The sequence below is a fragment of the Vicugna pacos genome, chromosome 14, assembly GCF_048564905.1.
Source record: "Vicugna pacos chromosome 14, VicPac4, whole genome shotgun sequence".
In the NCBI taxonomy this organism is placed as follows: Eukaryota; Metazoa; Chordata; class Mammalia; order Artiodactyla; family Camelidae; genus Vicugna; species Vicugna pacos.
In genome coordinates, this window is record NC_133000.1 from 48,368,960 (window position 1) to 48,381,870 (window position 12,911).

Below are 12,911 nucleotides of genomic sequence, written 5' to 3' on the forward strand. Positions count from 1 at the left end.
CATGTAGCTAGTTAGAAGCAAACCAGCTTTCCTGACTTTTAGTCTAAATGGTTTGCCATAGAACACTGACTATTGTCTACTAAATACAAAAATATAGAGGGTGAGCAATAACGTCATAAGCACTTAGAATACACTCAAAATTATTCACATTAAATAAACTAACATCCAGTTTAATAGTAATTGGTAGGGATGGTTCAATCTTTTATTTACAGCGTGGTTCAATCTTAAATCCTCTTATACCTGTGTGTTCTCGGAACTCCACCATTGCCTTCATTGTTTTAGAATCTGCTAGCGCCATCAGCCAGAACAATTTGGTTCTACCACAGCCTTCATGAAGGTCAACCTTAATAGCTTCTTCTTCTTCTTTGAAGACCTATTGTGTCATTAAAGAAAAGGAAAAAATGTATTTATCGCCCTGAAAGAGGAAGTATAAAATTCAATTATTCAATAATGAAAACAGCCTTTTATTTACTAAGCACTCTATGAAGTTTCAGGTATTTCCAATCTCTTTAATCTTCACAACAGCCCTACTTTTGTAAGTGTGGAGACCGAGTCTCAGAAGTTAAACAACTTGTTTGATTTACACAGTTGGTAAATGAGGCTGTTGGGAACCCCACTCAGGTCTCTGATCAAAGTCTGTTTTTTCCCATCACACCAAGTCTCTTTCCCACATTTATTGCAAAATTTACTGAATATATTTTATGTCCCAGATGCCGTTCTGTGTGTAAATACAGAAATCTTCACCTGTCTTTGATGAGTTTTGGTTCGCCGATGAAGATGAAGGAATCTGTCACAGTCAGTACATAAGTTCCCACACACGTTGCACAAGATGATTGCTGCAGTTTCACCGTCGTCATGGTTATCACACATAGGCTACAAGACATTTCCATACGTGACCATGGATTAATGAGAAACTCTTAAATACGCATACAAGTTGACTGTAATTTATTTACAACAGGAACAGACTGTTATTCAAAACTCAATTAAGAAATTTAGAGTCTGAACATTAAACAGTTATGGCAAATGCACTTACTATAAAAAAGCCTCAAAATCCCCAATTCAGTAGCTAATGTGCTGTGTGGATTCAATGATTAATAAAATAAACATGTATACTTTTCTTAGAGACTTGAGAAAATTTCTCCCATTATAGTCAAACATTCTGTATGCTAAGTGAGTAAATAAATAATTCATTTTTGAAACTTGAATGTTAATACGAAAATATTGAAAGGGCCTATGTAAAAGTTCTCCCTTCCAGTGAACCTACGGATACTTATCAAACCCACTTCAGGTGCATCTGTGTGCAAGTGGTACATCACGCTGCTCTCTTACTGCTTTATTTCCTTCTTATCGTAGGACTGATCACATTTAGTACAAAATCTTGATCTAGAATCAGAGTCTGGCTGAAGTCAAATTTTGCTATGATGCAAACATGACTCAGAGAAGAAGGGAAAAGATTCTTTTTTTAAAACATTCTTTTAATTGAGTTGTAGTCAGGTGGGAAATGTTTTTTATGTAATTAAATCCCCTAATGTACTATGAAAGGGGACCCTAGGTGAAAAAGACTTGTGAGAGGATCTTGGGCAGTGTGACACAATTTTTCAGGAGTTCCACTAACTGTGTATTTTGACTTCTGAGCTTACCATTTGTTTTTGTTGCCCATCCTTCCCCATCCATCTCCCCGAGGAGAGGCGATCTACGTGGTCCTGGTCAAGAACGCACAGTGATGCCAGAGCAAGCCAGAGCTGTCGAAGGGAAAGGCTGTTACGCTACTGAGTTTTTGGTTATGACACAAAACACTGCCTGCCTGACACATGACCATAGCTCAGTAAATGCTCGCTGGACTGGAAAAAGTGTACATATCCAGTGGCACTCAAGTGTTCCTGATGGGGCACCAGGCATACACGCCCACTGCTGTGTGTGCCAGGCACATAGTAGGTATGCAAATATGTACTGAATAAATAACTGCTGCTCTGATGAACCATTCTGTTGTCTACCTGACACATAAAATTATCTTTTGTTGGTCTACTATGTAAACAACATAGCAATACATAAATTTTCATATTTAATATACCGATGCCTTCTACACATTTTTCCATCTAGTATCATCTGCCTGAGGCATTAGATTCCAAGGACTGGAGCTGTTTAATTTTGCAGTCCCATGAGGAGCTGGGTAGTAACAGTTCCCCAGAAGTCTCTGCATGCCCCTAAAGGCCTAGCACTATGCTTGGTACACTCGTTCAGAAAAAAGTAAATGTCTTACAAGCTTCAGAAAACTGTCCTTAAAAATAGTTTAAAACTCTCTGAGGTTTAAAGGGTAAGCCTCATTTTTCCATAGAATGATATATTTCTTCATTACTGAACAACAGAAAATTACTTAACTGTCTCAGCTCTGAAAAGTGCATGTGTCACTAGATGTGAAGAGTAAGAGGGGGGGAAAGAGGGAAAGAGGTACCAAAAAAGAAAACTGAAGTATGAGAGGAGAAAGGGGAGAGCGAATGAAGGAATGAATGCGTGTGGGGTAGGGAAGGGTCACTGTCAGACGTCACACTCACTGGCAACATGGCATTAACTAGCTTTTTCTGTCCAAGGGAGACACAATTTATCTTCTTTTTCAAACTTTTGAGGATTAACTTAAGCAATTTCTACCAGCCTTTACTTCTTCCTAATGCTTCACACTGTTCTGCTTCAAGGAAATCTCAAATCTCTTTTGGAAGTATATGGGACAAGAAATTTGGCAGGTTAAAATTTACAATAGATGTCTCATCTGAAGAATGCAGTCTCACTCTCTAGGAGATTCTGCCCTGCCCCGCCCTAGGCACACACTTTCTGCTTAGGTAAGGCCCACACATGCAGTAAGTAGGCCACGGGGCTCTGTTAGGACAAGTGAGCCACTCCGAACGGAGCAGGTAGCGGCCTTGTCTTTGGAGGATCTTCAGTCTATCGCAGTTTCACGCTGACACTAAAACTAACAGTAAATACATCATCAGAGAGACAGTACACCGATATAGATAATTTAGCCTTTTCTAACCTTAGCTTCCTAAATAATAACCGAAACAAGTGATGAAGAACATACAACAGTGAATATTAATAACACCATGCTTGGTTCACAATTTAAAAAAGCCCTTCATACTTTTTCAATAAATACAATATTTGGTGAGAAAAGAAAAGGAGATTAAACTGGCTAATTATTTGTTCAAACCTAGTACTGAAAAAGAACATGCAATGATATAGACCAAATGAAAAGAAACCTACCCTAGTTGTTGCGATACATCTCACTGGAGATCTAAATTCTTCCTCCATCTTGGTCAAGGCAATGATGGTTTCTGCTATGGCATTTTTTGTCACTCGGGACCATGCTTCTGACAGATGACCCTGATGAGCAGGACACAATACTTTAATAAGCAACCAGAATGTATAATCAAAGCAGCAAATTCTGTTCTTTTAACATCTCTCTCCAAAAAGGAAAGATTTATTTGCTAGTGGGGTTTTAGATAAATGAGCATACTTTAAAATAAATATCCTTCACAACCATGCAAAAAATTCAACTTCTATTCACTATTTTGATGATTCAAAAGAAAAGGAAATAAAAATTTAGATTCTCAACACTCTTTCCCTACAGAGTTCAAGGGCATTTTTTCTTACATTTAGATAAAAACATTTCAGAAATACTAAGGTGTCTATGATTGAGAAATCTTGATTATGAAACTTTGCTATTTAACATGAAATTCATACAGCTAAGCTAATTGCTTTAGATGATTGTTACTGGAACCCAAGAGCACAAATGGGTTCCAATTACCACCACTTTAATTTGCTAACTTGGTTTTTCACCAAACACGAATATGTTAACTGCTATAGAATTTAGGTGTTCCCAAACATCTTTCCTAAATATTTCCATCCAATGAACATACTGGGAAAGTCTATTTGAGAACTGAAAAAGTTCTCCATTTCTCTGACGTAGGAAATGTCCATGCTGTTGGGAAAAGTGACAGATTTTCACATTTCCCCAGACTATCCTTCCTCGTCTCACATCCACATGCTGTCAGTCTTTACAGGGACAGTTCAAATTCAAATTTCTCCTCCTCCAAAATGCCTTCTGTCTACCCTTCCTCTCAGGACATAGCATCCACAGCAGTGTCCTGCCCTCTTCAGGCTGGACTCCTGGAAATATAACGGTATGTGAGGAAACTAACGTGGAGCAACCAGTAAGAACCTGGCATTCTGAGAAGCAATTCTCTTTCCTCCATGCTCCCAGACCTCCCCGCAAAGTATCTGAAGACAGCAGCATAGGACGATGATAAACCGTGAGAACCAAAGATCATGAGAAACCATCACTTTGAAGAGCCCCTTTTTTCCTTTAGGCTCTTGGACTCAGACTGTTTTTTAGGGTTCAGACAGTATGGTTTATTTTTTAAGTTTTAAAGTCTTGGAAGACTTATGTACTAATTCTCAAGTAAATGAATTGGGAAGCTTGAAATGAACACAGTTTACACAATGGGCAAATTTATCACCAACTGAAGACAAATGGTGCGACAGTGAACCTATGAAGAGAGCCTGTAAGTAAAGCAAATAGTAAGAATGTTCTTCTATCAATTCAGTAGAAAAAGCTACTTTTTTGTTAATCAGGTTTCTACAGCAATTCACTGACATAATGACCAGGGGGATGGGAACTTACTGCTGCCATATCCTTAATAAGTTTAATGATGATCTCTGAGATCTGGGTAGGAGTTGAGCCCTTCATCCACCAATGACTTTCACCTCGTCGAATATAACTACAAACAAAAGTCAGCATTTGCAAGCTAATCAGTGACAGTTACAAATGAATGAGACGAAAACTGTTATTTCAGCATGCACATTTTAATTTTTAAAATGACTCAGTAAGTCAGGGCATTTTTTAAAAGACAATAAATCAAAACATGCATTACTCATAATCTATCTCTTCAACCCCAAGAGGGTAACTATCGATATATGTTCCCTTTCAAATATTTCACTGTATATATATTACTTTTGTATACATCTTCTAGGACAGTGCTATTCGAATTATATCCAGAGACCACAGACTATTTGTTACCAGTCCACATAAAGATAATAAAGAGCTTGTACCGGAGTATGCCAATTACATCGCTGAGCATACTACTGTTTAGTTCAGCTGGCATTTTTTCCCCCTGAGCGAGACTATCCAGATGAATAAAGGGATACACTTATTTACATTCTGGTGCTATCTGCTTAATGTTATGAATTGGCTCTTTTCCTAGCATCATTCCAGACGTCTCCAATTTTCTGCTGTTATACACAATTCTGTAACAAACATCCCTGCATATATATCTTTGTGCATATGTATGAACATTTTTGAGAGAAACAGTTCTATAAGAAGTAGAATTGGTAGGTCAAAGGATATGCACATTTTAAATACAGTGATATGTTATCAAACTGACATCCCAAAAGGTTACAGCAATTTACATTAGAGGTCATAAAAAAGTACCTATTTCTTCATAATGCTGCCAATGCAAGGACATCTTCCTATTGTTTTAATCTATAATTCTCTGATTACCTGTGAAGTATCTTTTCATTTATTTATTGGCATTTGTAATTTTTCTTCTCTGAACTGACTGTTCTTGTCATTTGTTTTTGTATCAGTTTTTTGTCTTTTTCTCATTGATTTGTAGTCATTCTTATAACATTATGAGTAATAATTCACTGCCTACTATATAAGTGTTCAATATTTTTTCCCAAGTCAGTTATTTGTATTTTAAAACATTTTAATAGTATTGTCTATCAATTTCTATTTTTATGTAGCCAAATCTGTGAGTTATTTTCACGTTCTGTGTTTTGTTTAAGGGTCTTCACAAATTGAAGATTATAAAAACATTCTTCTATAATTTGTCTTATTTGAGTTTAAATAATATATAAATAAAGCTTTAATTGATCTCAAGTTTATTTTGTATATGATGTGAGGACATACAATCTTTTTTTGTACTTGGGAACTATTCTAATGTTATATATTCAGCCAACTTTCCTTTCCCCACTAATTTGAAAAGACACTTTTATTATATACAGTATCCTCTTTTATACATGGGTCAGTCACTTATGGCTTTCATTTCCGGGAAATAAGCAAACAAGGTGAAATTTGAAATGTTTTAATTCTCCAAATACTAGCTCACTCTGTTCTATTTCTGTACTAAAACAGATGCAGTGACCAACCTGGAATTGAAAATCATCGGAAGGGTAACTGTTGTAACTCCTTTGCCCACGGAGGTACCAGCTGTTCCTGTGATGGTGGTTCCTTTGGCTTTGAGCTGTACTGTGAGCGCTTTGGCAATGCATCCTAGAAACATGTCCAGGATACCTAGCTTATTCCAATCTCCTTTCTCGGTTGAGTGAATAATATCACTGATATCTGCTGGGGGGAGGGATTTCACTCCTATAATGCTGGCTAGACGATTAGGGGTCACTTCAGGCAAAACTCGTCTTAGTAAGGAGGTCACCTAGTAAGAAAAAGAAAAGAAAAAAAATCCTATGTAAAGACTGGTGTTTTAAAGTTTTCATTTTTTAATGAGTCTAGCTATCATTCCATGACTTTAAAAGCTTTGAGAAGGACAGGGAAATGATTTAAACATGATTTAATTTCTCAAGTGGTTACTACCACTTCAGGACAGCAAGAAAAAAAGCATATCTCTTACTTTATCATTATAATGACATTATATATCTCATGGTAATAATTACATTCAGTAGCCAGAATACTCTTCACAAAAACATATCAGGAAAATGAAACATATTTCGCTCTTCCGTATTCTCATTATAATGAATGAAAAATAAGAAGCATGGAGTAAAAATACAATCCAAAACCCAAAACGTAACAAAAACCGTAAAAAAGCCCAAAACCACTTCTCTTTGCTACAGTAATTTTTAACAAAGTTTCAAGGAACAAAATAACCACAAGGTAAGTGGTATGACCAGCCACCTGTCTCTGGACTCGCGGAGAGGCGGTGTGGAGCAGTGAGAAGAGGTCCTGGAGCAGAGTCAGCTGCTGGGCCAGATACTGTCGGCCCACGTTGGAGCCACTCAAGGCCAAGACCATGGAGAGCAGCTCAAAGCAGTAGGCATCGGAGGAGGCATCTTCATCACTAGGCTGGGAATTGGCATTTTCTTTGCTCGATATGGCATGTTCCCATTCTTCACGAACTCTGGTGGCTTCCATGCGGATAGCCTGGACAATGTGAGCACACACCTATTTGAGGGCAAAATAAAGAAAATGTAAAAAGATATGTGTAAGTTTTAGTTAAAAAAACCCAAAAAACCCCCCAAGAATATTAGTTGATATGCAGTCTAATAGTCTTTTTCCCAGTTAATTCTCCAATGTACTATTCTTTTAACCCATCTTAAAAACAAGGAAAACCAGGGGAACCATGATTAAAAATCTGAATGCCTAAATCAACTAGTATAGAAGTGAATTATATACTAGTTACCAATTCCCCCGATTGCGGTTAAAGATAGCAAATGAAAACAAATTACCATATTTAATCACTTCTAAGGCACCCCCCATTTATATTCATGTGCTTTACAACGGACACAATTCATAAAGTAATTGGCAGCAATTTTTTTTTTTTAGTGATAACATAAAATAACTGCATGCTCTACAACCGGTAGCTTCTAAGACTCAATAAAATGTTGTTAAAAAGATAAAGCACAAATATATTTATGTTATTTATTTAAAAGATTTAATGGTGTTGAAAGTTAAAATAATATGCTAATTTAAAACCTAATTCAAGTATTTTATTTGACTTTTGAAGGGCTAATTTTTATGTTACTCAGGCACATCATTAATATGAACAATCTACTACTACTCCCCCAACTCCTGAATTAAAAATATCAGTGCTGGTGTAGTTAACATTGTAACTGCTTGGGAAAATAATTTTTTTAAAAATCAACCAGCCAACAACAACAACAACAACAAAAACAGTGGGGAAAGGAACACAGGAAATGCAAATGAAATATGATATAGGTGGGTATTTGACACCAAAATGAAACAATCTACCTGAAAATGAGAAAAACAAAAAGCAGCAAGGTAAGAAAGTTAACATTCATAACAAAATCTTTAAAGTGATGCAGGTATGCCAATATATTCCTTCCTCTCTAGAAAAAGGCAGGACCTATAAAAGAGTCAGCATAAAAAAGCCTCCATAAATTTTGGAAAATGCTTTATACCTTAAAACAAACAAACAAAAACTGATGAAGACAATGAAATGGCTATTAACCAACCTGTTTTTGTAGGTTAGTCAGTTTACTTCTGCTGAATATGATTCCAACCATATGTTCTTTCAGGTCAGCATCTGATGTTGCCTTTACATAGAAAAGGGAAAAAAAGAAAGCAAACTCTTTCAATAAAATTTGTACATTTGACATTTTGAAGTATCTTGAGAAATAATCATGCAGGTATTTTTACAAGGTGAATTTAATCACTATTGGCTAAAGTGACTACAAAACGGACAAAATTTGTGAATTTAAGAAATTCAGAGAAGTATTCTTCATGTATTTCTTTAATCTAGTCAATTTCTGTCACTTTGAAACTACTTCTAAATTATGAACATTATTAGTTCACATCCTACATTTGGTTATCAGAAGAGCAACTCTGGAAAATGACATTTAGTTAAAAGGGAAGTGTCCTAACAAAACTCTGATAATGGTCTTCAATGAAGCTACTCTAACAGCAACAGCAATCAAAGAAACATACCAAAAGAAGACAAATGGAGGTTGACGTTTCATAGCACGTATCACGTGTTTGGTACTCTTTTAAGTGATAAATATACAAACAGAAATAAATACACACACACACACACACACACACACACACACACAGACAAATCTTATTTAATTTTTACAAAAACCTCACAAGGTAAGATCTGATGTTCTGCTTACTTTACAGGTAAGAAAACTAAAGCAAATCACTCTTCTCTGAGAACAAAAAAATGACTCCTTGGTTTCACTTTTTTTAGGATGGAGAAAGCCACAGAGAATGTCACTCCCACCTTAACAATGAGAAAAGTTGATAATCTACAAAATCATAACTTTTTGGGTGCCCATCAGAGAGCTGAAATGGGCAACCAGGTGAACTAAAATCTAAATAGACAAATCCATATAGTCAGACACTTCAAAATTCTCCCTGTACCTGACAGAACAAGTAAATGAGCAAACAAACACAAATCAGTAAGGTTCTTAAAGACTTGAACAAAACAATCAAGGAACTGAATTAACTAATATTTGTGGAGCCCTTCACAGAACAACAGCAGAGTTCACATCCCTGTCAAGTGCACATGGACATGCACGGAACTATACTGTCCTATGAGCCAGAATTCGGGTCTCAACAATCTGAAAATTAAAGGGATGAAATTAGACAAAGTGTAGTTTTTGACCACAATGGAATTAAACTAGAAATTAATATTAGAGAGCTATCAGGAAAACTTCCAAATATTTAGAAATTAAACAAGATACTTCTAAATTACCCAGAGGTCAAAGAAGAAATCAAAATAGGAGTCAGAAAGCATTTTGAACTGAATGAAATGAAAAAAAACAAAACAAAATCCACAACACACCCAAATTTGTGACACGAAAGCAGTCCTTAGAAGATTACAGCATTACTTATGTGAGAAAAGAAAGGTCTCAAGTCATCATATTAGGATATTAAGAAATGGGAAAAAGAACAAACCAAACTTGAAGCAAAGAGATGGAAAGACGTAACAAAAGAAGATCTATCACTATAAAGTCTACTGATACTAGAAGGATAATAAGAGTATATTATGAGTTACATTATGAGTATATTAAGAGTATATTACAGTTACTTCTCAGCAACCTAAAGAACAAACTACTGACACATGCTCTTACACTAAGTACAAGAAACCAGATAAAAAGGCTACTTTCTATACGGTTTCACTAAATCACATCTGGGAAAGGGCCACACTGTAGGGGCAGAAAATAGTTCAGTGGTTGTCAAGGGCTAGGAGTGAGATGAGGGGATCGAGCACATAAAAACATCAGGGAAATTCCGGGAGGGGTGTGTTTTAAAGCTTGATTGTGGCGGTTTCACCACTGTATGCACTGGTCAAAATTCATCCAATAATACAGTTTAAAAGGATGAATTTTTCTGTATGTAAATTTTATTTCAAAAACCTGACTTAAGAAATGATTCCCTTAAAAGTTATGTTATTCCACCGGCATCCAATGACTAATATAACCTCTCCTATTCAACCTTAAAGCCTAATGTTAGGTCAGCCTCTTCAATGTGCCCTTGCTCCCATCCTATTAATCTAACTTTCATCCATTCTCTTTCAGGTCTAACTCAAGTCCAATATCCCCCAAGAAGCCTTGTCTGATCACTCCAGGGCACAATAATCTCAATGTACTCTGAATCCTATGACATGTGCAATTTTCTACATATTTAATACTTTGATTTTATACTAAAAAGTATCCCTGTCGATCTCTTTTTTTTGGGTGGGGAGGGTGGACTGCTCATACCTAAGAACAGAAGCTTTTTGCGAGCTTGGTACCAGTTCTCAAAGTTGTTTAGCAAAGAGCTGCCATTTGTTAAAATTTAGTTGATTTAATGAGCAGTTACTCAGTCTTGTAGTCATCCAAATGATATCTCCAAAAGATGCTGAAGAAAATTACCAGGGTTTATAAAGTCCTATTTTTTTAACAGACCCCCAAAGAGAAAAATGTGAATGATTTAGACACTACTGTACCAGAAGGCACAGGGTTAGCCTAGGTGAGTCCTTGAAATTATCTTTCGAAGAGCTGTCAAGGTTGACTTCTCTTTTTGAAAATGGATGAAGTTTTCCTCTTAGATACAGTGCTTTAGTTTGGACCAATTAAGTAAGGCAAATGCATTTTAGAAGAAATTTCAGAAACAGTACAAAGAGCAGGTTATTCCAATAAAAATTTACCAAACACATGTGTGATAGTTTCTTCACCTTCCTTCTAATTAAAGGAAAAAATATTAACTGCATAGAAACTAGTATCACATATCTATTAAAAAACACAGCAATACATGGATTTCACAAAAGTAAGAAAATAAGAAAGGGAAATAAATATTTTTAAATACAAGTAAATACATTGTATACTTTTTCCTCTCCTTCAGGTGATGACAACAGTGCTTTTTCCTCTTGTTCTGGCGTCGGTTCAGCATCTCCAGAGATGAGCTTTCCAAACACCTGATGAAGAACACAGGAACGGGAGAGCAAATTAACAGCGGGAGTCACGGCTGTGAAGGCCAAAGGACTCAGCAGCCGACTCTGCAGGTTTTATGATGCTACTGTGCTACTTCGGCTACACACCACTGCTTCTCAGAATTATGAATGCAAAATGAAACGCAAGAATTTAGGGCTATGAGAAGGAAAAATGGGTCACATGTGAACCAGCAATCTCTAACAAGTTTTACAAAATATTCTGTTGCCCTCTTGGTATTATTACTGAAGTAGCACATTATTTCAATTTATCCTGTGCTCGAATATGTGGTAGGGACACTCACTTGTGATGTAATGAGTCTGAACACTCGCAGAGTCTCAGCTTCACAGTTCCTTTGCTGGGCCACACTGGCTGAAATCTGGCCAGCAATCTTTGTGCTTTCGCCATCCTTCCAGCCCAGAACCTTAACTTGTCGAACTCTCAGTGTGTTTTCTGGGCCCTTTAATTCAATTTTGATGATGTGATTATCCCCTCCTGGAAGTTCACTTGTTACCCAACCTATATGCCTGGAATCCAGATCAACCTAGGAGAGCAGAAAAGGGACAGAAACCTTATAGTGATACAGGTGTATCACCATTTTCTCTCTATCCTAGACTTAGTGTTAATAACAACAAGCTCAAATAATAAATAATTGTACACGCAGTGAAGTTTATCAGGTTACTTCACGCTGATTACCTTATTCAAACCTCATGAGGATAAGTAATACTAGAGCAGCCATTATACAGATGAAGAAAGTGAGGTTAACGCCGGTGGAAGGATTCTAGTAAGTGACGGAGTTGAGAATTAAAATGCAGGTCTGGCTTCCAAGCACAAGTTACATAAGTGAAACTACAGCAGACAATTCATGTGACTTTACCTATACTGACTGCAAGTAGAAACACTCACGTGATCAGCAATGAAGTTCTGTTTTGTGCATCTTCATATTTAAAGCACATTTAAAGCAAGGATTTTTGATGTGCAGTTACTTAATATGTTTTACTTTTGAAGAAAAATTATATAATGTGTAACTTCACATTTTTGATTACTTATTTCACTATATTTCATTGAGAATATTACTTTTTTCAAGGATTAAATTTCAATGCACTGTGAAATGGTTTTTGACACTATTCACTTGGTAAAATGAAAATTACTCTTATGGTATCTGATGTCCAAGAAATGGCCTGGGACTTCTATATTGTTTTTGTAGACAACTAAATTGATATTATTTTAATTGATAATGTCATTTTTCTAAAAAGAGCATTAAGCATAAACAAATACCATCTAATTTAATAGGATTATTTACCCAAACTCTTTAAAAATTTAGATGAAATGTATTATTTATTTAATCTAAAATCTCACTTCATTCTTTCAATATGATTTGGAAAAATAAAACAAAACAAGTGATCAACTTTCACAGGATAAAGTAGCTATAGAATAATAGTTTTGATAAAGTTTCACTAATACAAGTGAGTGAGTTTATACAGAATCTCAGACACATGTCCAGATAAAACTTAACTTGTTTTGAGACTTGGTTTGTAAACTGACTTTCAACTTGGATGTAGTTGCAGTGTTATAAGTGAAACATTTTCAGGCTAGAGGACAACCACCTACATCTTAATCTGAAGTATACATGAATTAAGGTGATAATTGTGAATCAGACTTATGATGAATTTTAAGGCACCCTTAATCTCTGCAGT

The 12,911-nt window shown here is 36.0% G+C and overlaps 1 protein-coding gene across 8 annotated transcripts in view; it reads right to left on the bottom strand.

The window, feature by feature from the left end:
* MYCBP2 (MYC binding protein 2) overlaps positions 1–12,911 on the bottom strand; it is a 233,182-nt gene that overhangs the window by 11,674 nt on the left and 208,597 nt on the right. For 7 of the 8 annotated variants that reach the window (XM_072976390.1, XM_072976388.1, XM_072976389.1 and 4 more), the window contains 10 exons: positions 11,519–11,758; positions 11,103–11,201; positions 8,257–8,337; positions 6,959–7,225; positions 6,199–6,482; positions 4,673–4,769; positions 3,253–3,372; positions 1,641–1,742; positions 745–873; positions 241–373 (listed from right to left, as the gene is read on the bottom strand). In XM_072976390.1, the coding sequence (XP_072832491.1) occupies positions 241–373; positions 745–873; positions 1,641–1,742; positions 3,253–3,372; positions 4,673–4,769; positions 6,199–6,482; positions 6,959–7,225; positions 8,257–8,337; positions 11,103–11,201; positions 11,519–11,758 (1,552 nt within the window). The remainder of the gene's footprint in view (positions 1–240; positions 374–744; positions 874–1,640; positions 1,743–3,252; positions 3,373–4,672; positions 4,770–6,198; positions 6,483–6,958; positions 7,226–8,256; positions 8,338–11,102; positions 11,202–11,518; positions 11,759–12,911) is intronic. The other variant, XM_072976386.1, reaches the window with a different exon arrangement.